The sequence below is a fragment of the Crinia signifera genome, chromosome 5 (genome assembly GCF_055691185.1).
Source record: "Crinia signifera chromosome 5, ASM5569118v1, whole genome shotgun sequence".
NCBI classification, from domain to species: domain Eukaryota; kingdom Metazoa; phylum Chordata; class Amphibia; order Anura; family Myobatrachidae; genus Crinia; species Crinia signifera.
The window spans coordinates 68,309,167-68,329,099 of record NC_139221.1 but is presented as its reverse complement, the minus strand read 5'-3'; the positions used below and the strand labels follow the sequence as shown (position 1 = coordinate 68,329,099).

At 40.8% G+C, this 19,933-nt stretch overlaps 1 protein-coding gene across 5 annotated transcripts in view; it reads left to right on the top strand.

The window, feature by feature from the left end:
• The window catches only part of SNTG1 (syntrophin gamma 1), a 577,365-nt gene that overhangs the window by 528,280 nt on the left and 29,152 nt on the right, over window positions 1-19,933 (top strand). For all 5 annotated transcript variants that reach the window (XM_083187410.1, XM_083187409.1, XM_083187408.1 and 2 more), the window contains 4 exons: window positions 5,719-5,757; window positions 10,086-10,202; window positions 10,310-10,381; window positions 14,028-14,180. In XM_083187410.1, coding sequence (XP_083043536.1) covers window positions 5,719-5,757; window positions 10,086-10,202; window positions 10,310-10,381; window positions 14,028-14,180 — 381 coding nt within the window. The remainder of the gene's footprint in view (window positions 1-5,718; window positions 5,758-10,085; window positions 10,203-10,309; window positions 10,382-14,027; window positions 14,181-19,933) is intronic.

Below are 19,933 nucleotides of genomic sequence, written 5' to 3'. Positions count from 1 at the left end.
AGTTTGAAAATAATAATGTGTTAGGATGCTTTTCAGTAGCATGTACAGTATTAGGTACAAATGTGGTCTGATACAATATGGCTTCACTCATGCCAAACAGACCCTCTCAGTGCAACAGGTCCTGTGTGACTCACCCGCACCCCAAATGTGCACCTTATACACACAAAATAGAATATTGCAAGTGACAAAATGATTTGCTAGGTTGCACTGATCTATTTGATGTGTGGAATTAGCAGGACAGGAATAAGCTGTATGGTGGCCCCAGAGTAACAAGTTTGTGGGGTCCCCTATAAAAATACATTATACCACACAGTGCACCCATTTTGCCACAGTGCTCCAGTATAAACATGCCAAACCATGTCCCAGCATGAAAAACAATTCACCCAGATATGCCACACAGACCACCCCATATGAATATTACTGTAGGTTTCACTTCCTCTGCAGTATGCCCCAAATATTAATATTATGTACCAGTACCCCCTCAGAATGAAACAGAGAACTCATTAGTATTATTATATATCAGTGCATCCCCAATATGTCACATAGGACATACTACTATTATTATTATGCCCTAGTGCACCCCACTTTCTCTTCAACAGCATGCCACGTAGAGACCAAGAGTCCTTTTGTGTCTGCTGCTAATAGAGTGGCCCCAAAATCCATTTACTTTTGCAGACATGATGTAAGACTTAAGTTACTCAGACCGTGCCTCTCTCTATATGCACTACAGTATGTGCTCATCAGCAGTATTGCTGCAGCCCCTTCTATTTGAACCTGTTCTCCTTATCTGTTGGGTCAACCCAACCCTATGTGGGGGTCCATTTGACTGTATGTGCTCTTGTCTCCCCATTGTTAATCTGGCCCTGGACATTTATGCATCTTTCTGCAAATGAGTTTGAAACTGTATACAAGTGCGACAGTGAAGCAGTCATGTATTTTTCTTCTGCCACGTTCAGTTGAGCATCTTCTGCATCTGCAGTACACTTTAGTATTTTGCTGCATCTTTGACACACAATTTGCAGACTCTATACAGATGGCACATCTATACACTATAGTATGCTACAGAATATTGATGAAACATGCACCACTCCTTGCTTACATAAGTGTATTTATATGTATAAGTCTTAGGAACATGTAAAAATTTATGAGTAAAAAAAAAACAATATATTTTTGGGACTATAAAATGAAACTCGAGTTTTTGAAGTATACTGTAAATTTGCAATACAGATGTTACAGCAAAGCCCAAGTTATGTGGAATATATAGCAGAAATGATTTGCTGAATATGGCACTGTATAAATATGAGTACCATAGGGCTTGCTGATAACCTTTTATTTGAACAATTCATATTTTAAGACACACTTTATCATGATCATCTCTCACAGTTCTAACAGTACAGATTCAAAGGCTTTATTGCAAGCTCAGATATTGATCTGCAATATGACAGAGAAAATATAAGAAACAAATGTATAAAGAGAAAGATAAACCAAAGTAAAGTACCATAGCGGTATAAAATGTGAAGGTGAATGTGCTGAAGAGATGAAACGACTAGTCTGTATTTTACATATATTTTAGTGTTTCACTGTCTTTACAATTTCTTAGAGCATAACAATGCTACAGTATTTGTCCAATCTCAAATTAATAATGCTAGAAACTCATAAACTTTATACATTAACTCCTTTACTACTGAGGATTTTTTTTTTTTTTTTTTGATAAATGTCACCATTTTTTGTTGTTGTTGATAAATGTCACCATTGAAAGAATATTAAGGTTAGTCTGTGATTCGGAGGTTAGTGAATAGGCAGGACTGAATAAATGGCAACACAGGCCTGGGGCTGACAATGTTTTACAGGCCTATACTGAGAAGGGGAGGAGCTGTGACCAGGGCTGCCTAGGTGTGGTCAGTGCTGTGTGGGTGTGTAAACCCCTTAAAGAATCAGACCCTCTTTCTCAAAAATACATGAAAATAGAGAGTTTGCTACATTTTGTAAGAAAACGAGAAATTCAATATTAAAAAGATTTATGGCTGAATAGATGGCCAGCTAGGCATTTTGTTATCATCATATTGGGCGGGATGTTCTAAGCTACAAATGCGGTAAAACCCCCGTTTTCGTTAATGTATGGATATCCGGCCGCTGCGTCACCACATAGCAGGGTATCACGTGGCGATACCCTATAGAAACCTATGGGATTCTTATCGCCGCCCGCGCCAAAATGGCTGCCTCCGCCGACCCCCCTCTTCCCCTCCCTCTGGCTTACCTTCCTGCAGGTCCTCCTGGATCCGGAAGGTAAACCCCTCTTGCTTAGCTGTCCCGGTATGAGGGGAGGAGGAGGCACCCAGGGAGGTGACGGAGACCCCCGCACACCACATTACAAGTATCGCGGGGTGCCTCCGACACCACAGTGCGATACTAGCTGCATATGTTAATACATATGTGCTAGCATCACAGCGGCCGGGCGGGGAGGGGCGGCAATGTATATTAATACATCCCTCCCATTGTCATCATGGGCCTATTTTTATGTGGAGGCCTAGATGTGTAAATCCTTCTCCAACATTGCTAATCTGGCTATGGGGATAGACACTCGATGGAGGTTAAGGATAGGTACTAAAGGAGGACAGTTGTAGTTATTAGGGTTGGGGCAGAAATAAAAATTGGACTGTCGGGGAACATCAGAGTTCTGATCTGGATTCAGAAGTCATGCTGGAGCTGCGGTGTGCTGTCAGGGATAATATGTTGACATTCTAACATGTTCACATTTCACCACTGCCAACATAATGGGCCAGATGTATCAATCTTCAAAAGTGATAAAATGGAGGGTGAGATACAACCAGCCAATCAGCTCCTATCTGTAATTTTTTAAACCCAGCCTGTGACATAACAGGTAGGAGCTGATTGACTGTCTGGTTATCACTCTCATATTATCACTTTTTGAAGCTTAGTACATCTGGCCCAATGAATGATAAACTGGTCAATGTCAACATAATGACCCTGACATTTATAATGGCTACATAATGAATCTGAACATAATAACTACCAACATATCATATCACACAAACTACACATAGGGCTAGATTTACTAAGATGTGAGTTCTTTTGAAGATGGAATGTTGCCCATAGCAACCAATCAGATTCTAATTCTTATTTATTTAGCACATTTTAGAAGATAATAGATGGAATGTGATCAGTTGCTACGGGCAACCTCCCATCTTCAATAAAATCTTAGTAAATTCACCCCAATGTGTTTATTTATTTATTATAAAAATTTAGGGAAAACAGTTTTGCCTTCAATGGCAATATATTTGGATGGGTTGAATTAGAGTAGGGGACACGAGGGGCCAAAGGTAACAGGGTGTGAGAATCAGAGAGAGATTTTTCCCATTTTTTAAAGTTCCAATCAATTACATGACAAAATTAACCAGTTTTTTTTTCAGTGTAATTGATTGGTGCTTTAAAAAAAAAGGGGGGGGGGGGGGGTAAACTCTTCCCAAATCTCGAACTTTCTAAATCTCACACCCTATTACATTTGACCCCAGGAGTCCAAATATCCATACATCACTTTTTGTATGATTTTAATGATCAAATATTATATATACAAATGGAAAGGGCAGGAAGGCATACTGCACCATCGTGTAAGCTACAAAACATACAGAAACAAATGATTTGTCTCCTTTATTTAATTTACAAATGTTACTTTTTAACTCATTACTGGAATGCACAATATTTCCAATAAGGTGGTATAAAAACAGAAATTAAAACAAATGACCATTTTTCTAAATAACTGTTGGTCTTAAGACAGGAATGTATCACATTACTATTTATGACTTAGTTGGTGCTAGATGCACAAATATTATATGCACATCCCACCTTTTGTGAATTATTTTTGTTGTATATGTCATGTGTTGTCAGAACCATAAAGGGAAACGCAGCGAGCCACCAAGCCCGAAGTGTGGCGAGGGGACGCGGATTAGCTTACATGTATTCCGTGTACGCTCGCCACGCTTCGGGCTCGGTGGCTCGCTGCGCTCGCCACACTATATTGAATTGACCACGCCGACATGGATAGTGGGGGTATGAAAAGGTCGGGAGGACGCGTTCCGCTGCCGCTCGCCACGCTTCGGGGTGCGGTGGATAGTGGGGGGGGTGCCTAAATCTCATTGCATCTCATACAAATGTATAGCAAAGTCAATGCCATCTCACCCTATACAATCGCATGCAAACACATGCGATTTTGTGGTGCGGTGCGATTGCATGCAATGCGATCTGATGCGATCGCATCGCACCCTCGGCCAGAGTGTAGTGAATAAATTACATAGGGAATTTGCATTGCATCGCACGCAAAAATCGCATGCGATGAAATTTTCTTACGCAGAATCGCCCGCTAAGCTATTTTTTTCCATTAAAACTAAAGTAAATTGTGGTAACTTTAAATGTTCTATATACTTCCCATTTATCTTGGTTCCATTGAAGTTAGTATTCTAAGTTCTTGAAGACATTCTCCTCTTATTTATCTAAATAGAGACATCAGCCTTTCCAATGAGTGTACCGTGGCTTTCTATTTCCCAGGGATCTTTTATCTTAAAAAGAATATGCACATGCATTGCATGACAATTATATTGAATTGTTAACCCTAAGCTAAGAAACGCTACAGATAATGATGGAGAGAGATTCATGAGGTTTCGTAACCAAGGGCCTTATTGTGGTCTGTGCGGCCGGAGCCGAATATGCGGCCAGGACCGTGCGTCCTAAACCCCGCCTTCCGTACGGATCGCTCACTCCGTCCGAATGCGGTAAGCCGCTGACCGCACGGAGCACGAGTGGATTTCTCATGTATACACCTCCTCCATCTCTGGGAACCTCCCCCATCATTCGATGGTCGCATACCATCGAATGCAGGACCGAGTGGTCAGGCAGCTCCCGCGAGCTCAGACCACTCTGGCAGGGCAATGTCATATGTCTGCCCCCTACACGTGCGTCACGGTCGCATTACCATACGTACGCCCAGCGTTTTCATGGGAACGCCCATGAAACGCGGGGCGTATGCATATGTTAATGAGGCCAAACAGCCCTTCACGCCCCTCTCCTCCCCCTGTTCGTAGTGTAAACAATTCATGCGGAATTTGGACGTATGTCCCTTTCGCACATGCGCAGATATGCCTCTGCACATGCGCAAACACAAAACATCGGCGGAACGAACGCACGCGGACATATCCGCACCAACCAGAATAAGGGCCCAAGTTATTGAATACTGTTTAAGAATTATCATGGGGGTGAAAATAGTGTAAAGAGTGTGTTCTGGTCATTGTGTGAGTGTCTTATGAGCATCAGACCTGATCGGAGGTCTTACCCGTCTGACCTCTGACTCCCCCTTCCCCCAGCGGTGAGGGACGGGGACGCATGCAATAAATTGCATGTGAAAAGACAGCATTCGATGTATCGTATTTGATCCTGCAACCCAGGAAGGTCCCGGGTAGCTCAGGGGGTCAGGTGGCCGATACACTGATGCGATACATCGCAGTAGTGTATGATCACCTTTAGTAATCATAGTGCCCATTGAAAACTTTGAACAATACAAAACTTTTTATTATTATTATTATTATTATTATTCGTTTCTATCTGTATATTAGGAATAGCACAATTATTGGACTTTTAAGGTTTTCATGTTATAGATTTTTTTCAGCTGTTTATCATAGCCCTTACTTGTGTATTTTTTTTTCACAGATAAAGAAAATTAATAGAAACTTTCCAGTGAACCAACAGGTATGTCAGATAAAGCATGCAATGTATTGCTAATGTAAATTTAAAATAATCCATACAGGGGTTCTGTAATAACAGCACACAGCAGCCAGCTTGGGAGCTGAGCACCCTGATATTTGTGATGCCCCAGTCGTTGATGGTCTCTGTGCCGGGCTGCCAGTTGCTGGAAGTGCAGGACATTTGGCCTAATTCAGATATGATCGCAAGACAAATTTGTTCTCAAAAGGGGCAAAACATGTGTACTGCAGGTGGGGTAATGTCACATGTCCAGAGAAAGTTAATTGTGGGGGAGTTATATTATTCCCGTGCAGGGTAAATATTGGCTGCTTTATTCTTACACTGCAATTTAGATTTTATTTGAAACACCCCCATACAAATCTAACTCTCTTTGCACATGTTAGATCTGCCCCTCCTGCAGTACACAAATGTGCCCTTCGATCATGTCTAAATTAGGCCCATTGTACGAATGTGCCCATATTTTTAAGATGGTTGGTTTTGTCTTGTAAATAATTGGCACTTGGGCCAACTTACACATCCAGCAACTCGCAAGTTATTACATTTATGTGTAAATTATGTGCCCCAGGCTTAAGCGTCCGAGTCACATAGCACGGCGATGAACGCCGGGATGCATAACATCAGGATTGTGGTCGAAGTCAGTGCTGGGTATCCGTGGTAACCATTCTATGCTGTGGCCAGGTGTCGCGATATACATATCACCAGACCTGCATGGATATGCTCATATCATGCAGGCAGAGACATGACTAAGTGTTTTGGCACCCAGGGCAAGTTGAAAATCAAAGATGGCTGGCTTAATGTGACTATGCCCCACCCCCTCGTACTTTACTGTAGCCAACCAGAGTCCACATGCAACCTTTTCATATGACAACCATTGCCATTTCAACTTTTTGCTTGTGTCAACCTTTTGTGTATGTTTACCTTGCCAGTTTCGACCACATGGTGTTCACCTATTGACTATCCAGTATAAAAGATGATTAATGACAGCCATTGTGCGTTTCTCCTCAGTGCTAAAATTATTTTGCACCGTTATTATAGGTGGACCGAGGGGCATCTGTCTAATCATTTAACACAAGACACCAATTATTTTTATAAGTGAATATAGCGTACGTTGTTCACCTGCAATGAGTTTTCTCTATCTTCCTCTGCAATTATGTTGTTTGCTCAGGATAAAGCATTATGTTGTAAAGCTATTGTTGCTTTTCACTTTAGCAGTGGCAAAGTAAAGAGCAGGTTGCTTAGCAATAAAACATGGGAAATTTTACCTTGGTTAAGTGCAGAAGCTATTGAAATGAACTTTGTGTATGGATTAACTAAAGTAAAATGTTAACGTTGTTTGTGTAAAGTTCTTTATTTAAAAAAAAATGAAAAACAAAAGCAGCCTGCTATTGGTTACTACTTTGTTTTTATGTAAAACTGCTGTTCTCTTTTGCATGATACATGGCTATAAAATATTCTATTACAGAGTACTTTATGTAAGCCAAAGAATGTGTACCCTTAGAACAGGAATGGGGAACCTACAGCCCTCTAGCTGTTGTTGAAATGCACATCCCAGCATTCCCTTCTACAGGTTTGCCATTTGGCCATATGAAAACTGTTGCAGGGCATGCTGGGATGTGTAGTTCAATAACAGCTGGAGTGCCGAAGTTCCCCATCCCTGCCTTAGAACATGCCACAACGAATAGCGTGTCCACATGTGGCTTTGCAATTATTAACCAAATGTACTGAAAAGATCCATCTGGTTATATATCCAGTGTCAGATATTAGCTATGAGGTTTAAACGTTTTAATTGTTACACTGGCCGGTGTTACTAATATTTAATGTGTACTGTGTGTTTATATTTCGGCATTTTTAAATAAAGTGTTTCAATTCCATTAGCGCTGTTTCTATCCTTTGGGGATTTTTTCTGTATTCTAAAGGGGTGTACACACGGAGCAAATTTGTGCTATTTTCTAAGCAATCTGACTAGATTGCTTAGAAAGTAATCACAGATCTCTCCGTGTGTATGCTCCAAGAGATTAAATATCTCTTGCTAACTAAGTCAGTGCATGCAGTCAAAATCTAGTCAGATTGCTTAGCAAATGACTGCAAATCTCACTGTGTGTACAGAATTAGAGATACTGATCGCAATCTCTCATTCTGAACAACTACCCGGCCTCTTTTTGCTTAAGCAAAATTGCTTAGAAAAATAGCTTAGCACAAATCTCTGCACGTGTATGTGCTCTCCATGGGAGATCTTGACACCAGCAAAATTGCTTAGCAAAATTGCTTACCACAGATCTCTACGTGTGTATGCCCCTTAAGGGGCAGAGTATCCCCTTGAAACAGCAGCACAGTGGAATTGAAGATTGTTTTTGTTTGTTTTTTCTTGTCCGCACAATAGGTCAACCTTAATTTCAGCGACAGTCAATAGGTTAACAACATATGGTCAATTTGCATTATGTCGATATGGTCAATAGCTCAACATGTAAAGGGTCAGCTGTGATTTAGGTCGACAGATAAAAGGTTGACGGATTCACATGGTTGTCATGACAAAGGTCAACACACATATGGTTGACTCAAGTTTTTATTTTTCAAATGTTTTCATCCTTCACCATCCACGTGAACCAGGACTGGGAATAATGACCTGTGCCAAGCACAATGGTAGTGGAAGCATGGCGAGAAACATGGTACACTAATTGGGGTTATATAAAAAGGTAAATGGCAACCAATAAATAAATGTAATGATTTCTACCTTTTTTGTGTGCTGCTGGACTTTCCAAGATCTGGAATGCAGAATGGGATTAGCGTAATGTAGGTTATGGGAAACATATATCAATATTTTTGGTGGATGGATCCACAAAATTCCTCTCCCCCCCCCCCCCCCCCCAAATCACACTCCTGCGGGTCTGGCTTTTTCATGCACTGGTGGACATTGGTGCATGTGCAGTAGCGCAGCTGTCAGGGTAAAACAGAAATTAATATTATCGCAAACTACTCAGTTTACTTCTTAAGGATTGCCTGGACAGGCTACTATTAGGACCCCAGTCGTAGCAACTAACTAATCGTACAATCAGCCGTATAAGAACTCCTTAATGCAGCGAATTGCAGTGAACATAGATTACATGTGGAAATAAAAGTTTTATGTTAAAAATACTTTATACAGTATTGTAGTAAGTCATTGCCTGTTTCATCTACTGTCCAATCTGGCTGGTTGGAAAAAAAATATGCTTCAAAATGCTGTAAAACTGACAAAAATTATTCAGATATTATCAGATTTTCTTTTCCCAACCAGCCAGATTGGACAATAAATCTGTTTTGTGTATGACCTAGGTACTACCTAAACAGTCTGGAGAATGGACAACAGTTATACTGTACAACCCAACTTTTTTGTACTTTGGTCAAGTAACAGGCAGAATTATCTTTCTTTTCTGTTCTATTTTTAACAGGTGGAAAGAATGATGGAAGCTCATGTAATAATTGAATTATGAATTGATACTGTAGCAAGGTGGATGTCAGAGCAGAAACAGGAAAATACAGCATGTTCTACATTCTCTGGTCTCTGTTCTGTCATCCACTGTTCCAGTTCCTCCATACTCTGCAGTATCATCTCTCTATAACACAGATGCTCAAATTCGGTCCTCAGGACCCCACACAGTGCATGTTTTGCAGGTCTCCTGGCAGAATCACAAGTAAAATAATTGGCTCCACCTCTGGATCTTTAAAAATGTGTCAATGAGTAATGAATGCACATGTGCACCTGCTGGGTGACCTGTAAAACGTAAACTATGTGGGGAACGAGTTTGAGAACCCCTGCTCTATAAAGAATAAAGTCTCTGGGTGAGCTTCTGTCTCTAACCTCTCTATTAAAAAAATGTATGCCACAACGAAAAGTATAAAGTATAATTAACTAATGTCTGTGTGCTGTAGTGGAACCTACAGTACAGTAGATCGATTAGTCACCTGATTCTACTGAACAAAATACATGTGCCAGAATATTCAATGTAACGGCTCCAATCCACTATTTAAAAAAAAAAAATCATTTTACACTTTTGTGTTTAACAATTTTATTTGTTTTTAATGTTACCAAAAAATGGAACAATTTCATTCTCCACTTAAAAATGTTAGGGTAAATTAACAAAAAATGTAATAATTTTTATTTTCAATTAAAATTCATCAAATTAAAATGTAAATAATTTTGTTTTAATTGTTTATCACACTCTTTTTGTACACAATATATATATATATATATATATATATATATATATATATATATATATATATATATATATATATATATATATATAAAATATCCTCTGAAATTGTTTTCCTTCTAGATAATATACATGGGCTGGGTTGAGGAGAGGGAGCAAGACAATCTTCAAGATCATATGTACACACCAAAGTTTCTGGCATTAAGAGGCTCATCACTTTATAAATTCAACTCACCTCCAGTAAGTGTTATGCACATTGTACATTTTTACACACACACACACACACACACACACACACACACATGCGCACACGCAACTGTACCTAAACTTGGCTTTTTGTATCTAAGGTAACGACGTGGGACTGGATGCGAGCAGAGAAAAAATTTACTGTGTATGAAATAATGTGTAAAATTTTTAAGGTAAGGGTAATACTCTAAATTCTCTATTACACAAAAATAGTAATATTACAGTAACTTGAATCTACAGTATATTTTTGGACTGTAGGAGGAAATCATTATTCCTGGAGGAATTCTACAGAAATACAAGGAGAACGCAATACAATAAATTAAACAAATGATATTTCAACGTGTGGTCCATGGTTGCCCCTGCATCCTTACTGAACTAAGGGGGTTATTCTAATTAAATTGCATGGGGGACCGATGTGCGTATGCGCATGCACAGGCACTTTTCTGCACATGTGCATACTCCAGGTGCATGCGCCAATGGCAAACAGTCTTTCGCTGGGCACATTCACCCAAGACTGTGGGCAGAGGCGGGGGGCGGCGGCGTATAGTCACGCCCATAGGAATGCCCAGCATTTCATGGGCATTCCCATGAAAACTCTGGGCATTCCCATGGTAATCGCCCTATGACCTGGGTGCCGGGGGTGGGCAGCTGACATCACCAGATCCGACTGAGAATCATCCGAGAGTCACTTAAGATATGCATGCACTCACCACATGGTTTGCGACCATCGAATGATATGTGTGTTTCCACATAGCCTGCAAATGGACATTTATGTTAAACATCCATTCGCAGCCAGTGTGAATGGATACGGCATGCGAGGGGGGGCTGACCGGCATTTGGTGGGCGGCGTCTGTGGGAATCTACCAGAATAACCCCCTAGGTCCAGACGTATGTGACCTTATCACAAATTTCAGTTAATGTACAACTATAATGAAACCCAGCTGATATTCATATGAGCAACTCAACACTAAATTTACACACTGAAGCTAGAGATGTGTGTGGAGTTTTGTGTCTTGTTTTGGTTCTAATTGGTTCTAAAACAAATGAAGCCTTCTGACAGTACCAACACATCAAGTAGATCCCTCTCCACAGTCCGATGCTGGGAGCTGCAGGAGTCGCCGGAATGTCACAGAAGATGCCAGAAGACCAGGACTACGGCGGATCAAGACGACAGATCTTCACAGGAGGACCTGGGTGAGTTGGATTTCCTTCCACAGGTCCCCCATGGATTTCTTTGGACCCGGATGGACGCCGACAGACGCCGCCGACATGGACATCGACATGGAGCCGAATGCCGACATGGATCCGGACCAGGACAGGACACCGGACCAAGACCCAGGGACCTACCTACGGGCTCAAGATAGGTAAGTATCAGTATGTATGGGCTTTGGATGTATTAAAGTTTTATTTTTATTGTGTGTCAGTGTGTGTTTATTTGACTATTTTTTTAACTGTGGAACTACAAGTGTCAGTGGGCCCTTTAATGCCCCGCAGGCTGGGACTTGTGGTTCTCAAAGTCCCACCTTGTGGGGGAGGCTTGCTGGGACTCATAGTTCCACAGTAAAAGACAATAGTTTTTATTCTATTTTTTGACACTTCAATCAGCCCGGTGACCACCGCACAGGGTCACCGGGGACAGCACCAGGCTTCAGCCTGGTCAGGTAAGTCCTGGAAGGGGGGAGCCCTTTATTGAGGGGGTCCCCACTCCCCCAGGGCCCCTGGCCAGGCTGACTGGTCAGTAGGGTGATGTTTTGGCCACAGGACCTTATCTAATAAGCTAGCTGTGACATTACCCTGCTGGCTGGTTTGGCCTGGGGCTGGTTCTTAAAATACGGGGGACCCCTACTAATTTTGTCCCCCGTATTTTGGGAACCTCCCCGGACCTATAGCCTGGGGTTGGTTTTAAAAAATCGTTAAACCCCTATTTGTCGGGTTTCCTGATTTTTTAATACCGGCCCCGGGGGGGGGGGGGGGATTTATTTCTCTATTTTTTAACACTGGAGCATGCATGGATCTAACTGATCCGTGCAGGATTCTGCCAAATACGAAAGGAAGATAAAGTGTATTTTTCTGACGTATATTCATGGCCGTTTTACACTAATTAGTGGCCGTATTATCAATACGGCCGCTTAGTAAATCAGGAACCACCATTCTTTTGAATAGTGATTTCTGCCGTATTCTTTCGATGGTGTATTCATTCGTATTTGTAAATATAAATACGAATGTCCCATCATTAAGAATACGAAAATATGTATTTTTGGCATAGCAAATGCCAAAAATACATATACACCAAAAAAATCGTATTTTCGTATGAATATACGATTATTTTTCACGATTTTTTTTAAGTAAATTCCCCCCTTTGTGTGAGATTTGGTTGGAACAAAAACATGGTTATGGATGAGAGCAAATGACAGTTGACCATTTGCTTGGAAATGCTGGAAAACTGACAAACTGTCACTAATCCATAACCATGTTTTTGTTCCATCCAGCCAGATCTGAAGATAAATCTTACTAGTGTATGGGCACTTTTACTCTGCCCCCATTACCTCCTGGCCTCAACTGTCCCTTCTTATACAATGAAGCATTGGAGGCTGATGGAGGGGGAAGTGCAGAACTTTTTGCAGTGAGCTGTTTTGTGTTAGTAAGCTCTACATACTGTACACGGTAAAGTGGAAGCAATGGCGGACATTAAATGGCAATGGCACTTCACATATCCATCTACGGCGCTGTTCAGTAGTTTTTATTATTGGAGAAGCCACCACCCAGCTGCGAAGCAGTGCAATTACATGCTTTCAGAAGCTTTGGCCATAGTACACCTTGGTGCAAATGAAGCCAGGATGGCGGGTTAACATGATAGACGAGCGTGGCTACATCTGATTAACTTTAAAACCAGTGTACTTATCAGCCTAAGACTTTGGGGGATTTGTTTATACCCCTGGCAGCATTTATTATACCAAATTTAATTGAAATAAGAGATTGCATGGTAGAATTTATTTTTGTGGAAAACTACAGTATGTTGATTAATTATAGAATGAACCTTTTCTAAAAAAATACCCTTAAGTGTTTTCTTTTAGACATCAGATTTAAAATCAGAATAATGGGGATGGGATTTCTTGAAAGTGGATAAAACAGCTAAACTCATGTAAATTTTTGCAATCCAAACCACGGAATTCATGTCTAAAATTTTAATTTGAAATGCGGTAAGAGCCAACCGTGGACTTATTTCTGATCTTCTCAGGAAGTCCGACCTGGGACTCTGGTTCAGAATCACAAAATTTGGATTGTTTCAAATTTCTAAAGAACCAAATTGCACATCTCTAACTAAATACACTACATTTGTTTACCTTCTCTGATATGCTGGTAAAATGGGCTTTAATACTGTATTTTATATTTTAATACTGTTTTATATATATATATTTAGTTATATATTTTCTTAAAATACAAAGTACACATATCAGTAAACATCAATAAATGAACTGCAATTTAGATGAAACGAATAGATATGAAATTGCAAATTATTAAAAGACACAAAAACATGTACACTTTTGTTATATATTTTTCTTCTTAATTGAACTTTTTGGAAAATTGCACATTTCACATCATTCAAAGCTACTCTTTTTTCAAACAATTATGTGCACTGCCTTTATATCAAACCTTTCATCTAAGTCAATATAATTATTCAAAAACATTATCAAGGGATGTGTCCTGCTTGTTAACGGTTGTATTTTGTTATATGTCATATAGTATATTTCAAAGGAGGGAAATGTAGGAAATACTACTTGATGTATGTCAGATTGTATAACTTCAGGTTTTCATCAGGACAGTGATCTCCTGGACCGGCGGAAACACTGCTTTGGTGTTCAATCTGAGTCTGGTGAGGACTTGTACTTTTCTGTGGAATTGGAGACTGAACTTATTCACTGGGAAAAAGGATTCCAGACTGCAACTTTCCTAGAAGTTGAAAGGATCCAGGCAAGACAATTATGTTTTTTTTTTTTTTCATTTTTGTTGAGAACATCTAGAGCATAGACTTTATGTGTGGTGGTGTAAAGAAACAAAGGGGCTGATTCAGGATTGCTCGTAGTGATCCGAATTTGGCCCAAGCACCGATGGTCAAGGTTTGTCCATTGCAAACCCTGACAGTGAATGTCTTTAGCGAGTTACACACATGTCGGGCCGTTTGCTGCGGGGAGGGAGGGCTGGGGGGGGACACAGGGCTAGACAATGGGATTGCCTAGCAATTTATAGGCATCCCCATAAAAATGCTGGGTATTCCCTGGGGAACGCAGATGGGGCGATGCCTGCAGGGGCGGGCAGCTGACATCATTCACCCACCCCGTCCTCATCCTAGCACTCATAAATAAAAGTCAGTTCAGATGGCGACCATCAAATGAATTATCCTGCTAGCAACTGCATGCGAGGGGATGTGTTCTCCTACAAGGGATGCGGTCAATTTCCCGGCAGTTGGAATCCAGGCGGTCAAAATCCTGATGTCAGAAACCCGACCGCCGAAATCCCGACACCGGAATCCCGACCGCCAAAATTTTAGCAATTTTCATGATTTTATTTCCCCCAAAAAATACAGATTCAAAACCAAAATCAAAATCGCGAAGGGTGGTTTTGGCAGAACCAATTACAGATCCAAAACACGAACGGAGATCCAGATCCAAAACCAAAACCCAAAAAGTGTCCGGTGCACATCCGTAAAAATATGTTTGTATTGAGCCTTTCAGATTTTTGCTACTTCCATTCATTTAGTGTTCTGCATCATACAATTATATTTCTCCCAGGAGAAAAGAATAAAAAATATAGTGCAACACCATATAAAAAGATACAGTGTAGTAATTTGCATTTACAAAAAATGTATATAGTGACAGCATCTAAACAATAAATTCAATCCAGAAATTCAGATGAATGGATGAATTACGAGAGTTCTATGAAAAAATAAATGCACATCAAAGTTAAACAAAGCTTGGGTCATTCCCAGGTCGCCAAGAGGCGACATATAAACTGTCCATCAGATTAAAATTCTCCATGGGTGATGTATTAATTCAGATCCTTTCCTTGCTCTGCTTAATATTTTTCACCATGGATTTCATTTTCAAAAGCTAGTGATTTTACATCTTTTGTATTTCTAACAACTACAAATAATAGACGTAACAGCATGGAGCAGATGTTTATAAAAAAAATTCACCACATAACACAAATTAATGTTGGCAACAGAGTTCACACTCACAGATACAGTAAAAAGGGAAAATGGAAAAACCATGAAATAATAGCCAAGACGAGGACTAGTCATTGGATTTGATAGATACAGAATTAAGTGTTAAAACCTAAAGATTGGTAAAGAGAATATAAATGTCAAGACTTGAGAAGGATTATGGAGAGGGGGTACACCCTGGGGGGGGGGGGGCAGCAATATTTGGAGGTAGAAGAAAATACGACCAGGGGAATAGAGAATTAGTAAATTGGATCCAAAGTCCCTAACTCTCACAAATCTCATGGAATTTAGGGATTCAATGATTATAGATACTTGTAATATTCTCATTGGAGGCTATACATTCATCTATTCTTTAGGGCCATATATTAATCATGATTGATCTAACCAGGGAAATGTCCACTGGGAAGCATTGGGCTGCAGAATATGTATTCGCTATATAAAAAACTGTTATAAATAAATAAATAATACTCACACTGCAACTAGTCTTGGCATTATGCACATAATCGCTGCTGTCATGATGGATTTCTAGATTGAAACAGATTGGTGGTTACTTCATCTGGGTCATTTATAGATATAAGGTAGGTTCCGTAAGAGATCAAATATAGGTTGAACTTGATTGACTGGTGTCTTTTTTCAATCTCATCAACTATGTAACTGTGTTTTATTTGTAGTGCACAGCTATTGTACAGCCATACTCGCAGATACATATATTAATAGCAGAGATGGGGCAGAACATGCAGCAGACCAGACAGTTATGTATATAGGCAACCAGGTGATTCATCGCAACCTACGGGCGCTCTTCATACCATCGTAAGGGGTCTCTGTCCCCTTACCCTGTGAACGCCTTTATTGCGTGGGTGAGGGTTTGGTGCAAGGGTGCCATGGGTGGGGGAAGGTGCTTGGGGTGGTCTGGGTGGGGGAATAAGGGTATAGAGAATGTGGGGTATTTATTATGTAGTTGTTGGAAGGACAGTATGTTGTGGCTACTATTTTCAAAACATGTGAAAGTAATACCCCTTTTACACCGCTGCAAAAAGCCAGGTTAGACCCAGGTCAGTGGCAGTGTAAATCAGTCACCCCGTGTTCCTTTACATGGGACTTCTACCCAGGTCCTGACCTGGGTAGCAGGCTATTCGCCCTGGGGCGGTGTATGTATAACGCTGGGTGGGGGGTGGTGGAAGGGCTGACCAGATCTGTATATGCTGGACTGTGTTGGGAGGGGGGCGGTGTGTGTATAACGCTGGGAGGGGGCGGAGGGTGTAACTTCGCCCAGCGTTATGCACACACTGATTGACAGATCTGGCTAAATGTATAGGAGATGGCAGCAGGATTCGTAGGGTAACCCAGGGAGCTACGTGATATACAGTCATGCACCATTGTGGCATGCTAACACATTGTCTAGATGGTTCCACACATGTGCAGATTATCTGCGGCCGGTTTGGTTAGATGTGGGCAAATACTTCACAGCGAAGCACTATGCAGGGAAGTACAGTAGCTCACCTCATATTTCTAAATAAATCACTTAGGATGAAATGTATTAAAGATTCTAAAGCGTGAGGAAGTTGCCCACTGCAGCAATCACATTCTACTGTAGTTAGCATTTATCAAGTACTGTATACTGTATGTTATAATGGGTAGAAGCTTAAGGTTTGATGCATTTGCCCTTTAATTCTATTATGTCCCCAAAATTGAAATCGAAAAAAAGCTTGTAATGTATTACATTGTTAGGTACTTATGTAATATCTGGGCTCCCGTTTTTCTTATGAGACCGCGTCCGCTCGCCACGCTTCGGGCACGGTGGCTCGCTGCGCTCGCCACACTATATAAAATCAACTCCATGCGTAGTTGGATAGTAAGGTATGAAAATATGGGGTGCATTTAACATGGGAGCCCATTGTTGTGTTAATTTTCAATACTAATCAGTTAAATCAAAAGACTCTAGTTAAAGCATCATGACAGTTATGACCTACTGAGTTCTTCATTCTCATCTTATTTGCAGAGTGTACCATTATTATGAACATTTTCAGTAGCAAAGTTGCACCGGAACTTTACTGTAATTGTAGCTGAGTGCTGCACTTAATGTTACGGTGCAGCACCAGGCTCATGTCATTGAGCAGGAGCTGTCATTTTGGTGTAACCCTTAGTGGGTTACACATGGATGCATCCCTTAACCCCTTGTGATGACACTGTAATATGTAAACACAATTGTCCTATGCTGCCTCTAATAGAGTAGACAGAATGCAGCCAATTGTGCATGGGAATGGGACCATTTGTGCTGTTACTATCCAGCAGGATGATTGGAGCAGTAAATTTAAGATGCAATGCTCCCTTGTGCCTCCCCTGAACCCCCCCCAACCCACCCCAACCCACCCCATGATCTCCAATGAATGGCACCGGCCAAGGAGAAGTAGCCCCTGCAATTTAGTGTTTTAGTATAGAAATCTTTTTTTTATTGTGGGGACACCCCCTTCCATACCCAGGTCCAGCATGGCTCTTTTTGGCTCTGGTCATCACTAAAAGATAGAAAACAGGCACTGATCACAAATATTAATAAGTAGGCCTCTTGGCGTTGTGAAGGTTGTGCAGTCTGGCAATGAATTCCAGCTAACCACTTATTGTGTGGCATAGTTTGTCCAGCTGCAAAATCTGTATCTAGAATGTGCTGTATTGTATTCTAATTATCTAGTCTTTGATCTTCAGGAACACTATTGATTCATTAATCCTGCAGTTATTCTAAAAAAGAAATTCAGATTCTCAAACAATTTCTATTAGAAACAATTAATTTAGAAATGTGCGTGTGTGCAGTGTACACGTTGGTTTGTAATGCGATGCCCCATTCTTCACAGTGAGGAATAAAGAAATGAAAGCTAAGACAATCACATCTGCAGGGGTGATAAATTTTATACCGTATCCGGTCGAAGGATCAACAGTTTCTACCACACTTAGTGGAACATCATATCTAGTTAGATGCCTAAAGATATTCAATAGCGTCTAGTTCATCAGTTACAAAAGTTAGACTCAAACTTTAGGTCGACGAGAACTTGATCAACAGACATACAGATCGATATGAGTTTTTCAAGGTTTTTTTTGCTTTAGACCGACTTGGTTCATACTTTGCCATCCAAATGGGCGTAAAGTTAGTGTAGCCATGCGAGGGGATACTGTACACTTATTTGGTGTCCATGATAACCTATGTCAACTATCTTTAGGCGTCTAACTAGACAGGTTCGTCTAAGCATGGTAGACCATAACATGGTCGATCTAAGCACAGTCAATCCGCTAAACCATAACCCATTTATACTGCCCAAAATAAAGTGTTGGCATTCCACACCTAATAAGAATAGATGCATGGATATGCTGCCTTCCCCACTTACATACAAAAGCAAGATAATGTTTACAGAATATGATCATTTAAATGAGATAAATTGGATATAATGCACATTTAGGGGGAAGTTGCCTACTTTCGTAGTGGTCACGCAATCTTTTATCTATATGATTTTTCAAAAATCTGTAAAGTGATTGAAAATATCCTATAATCTGATGGCATACATTCTGCATCTTCCAGTTTTACCTTCCTTAAAGGTTTGGGTAAATCAGGGGAGGGGCCTATTTTGTGCCAATTTGGTACTTGTAAATGTTGGGAGTTATAGGTACTGTATGTGGACGAGATGGGGAGGACCTGTTGCACTGTGTTGTGGACACATTTGCATGTTCCTGCTTTGGTCTCCAATCCTACTCCTGTCTGGCACCTACACTGAGGCTGACTTTTAGCTGCTCCCTTCTGCACCCTGAGCGTCATGGAAGAAGGGCAGGCACTGTTTTCCTAGGCCAAGCGGGGAGAGTGATAAACAACCAGCCAATCAGTACCTACCTGTCATTTTTCAAACTCAGCTTGTTACATGACAGTAAGGAGCTGATTGGCTGGTTGTTTATCACTTTCTTTTTAAAAAAAAGTGCATTGTATTGGTGCATCTGACCAAATTGCTTCCTGTTACTCAGTATCTAACCATCTCCCCCATAACACTTACTCCCTATCACCCTCTCCCCATCTCCTGATGTCTTTCCACATCACCCTTTCCTGTCACCAACTGGCTTGTGGATGCAGCATTCCCTTTGAGGCTATACCCCTTGTGAGGCCACACCCATGTGTGCTTTCGGCTTGTAACCCCTTCCCTCCTTTCATGGTTCCCCTTGTCATTGTGTTATTAAGCTGGCCATGTGTTTATATCAAAACATTTCTCAACCAATGCAGATTTTTTTTTTACCATAGAATGTGATGACAGATAATAATATGCCCACATGTACATGCACACAATAGGGCTAAACTTTTTTTTTTTGAGCCACTTAACCTACTACTATATTATTGAATTGGGGGAGGAAACCCATGCAAGCAGGGGGGGGGGAGAGTATACAAGCTCCACACAGTTAGGGCCATGATGGGAATCAAACCCATGACCTAAGTGTTTTTAAGCTAATGTTAACCATTATAACATACGTAAGGGAA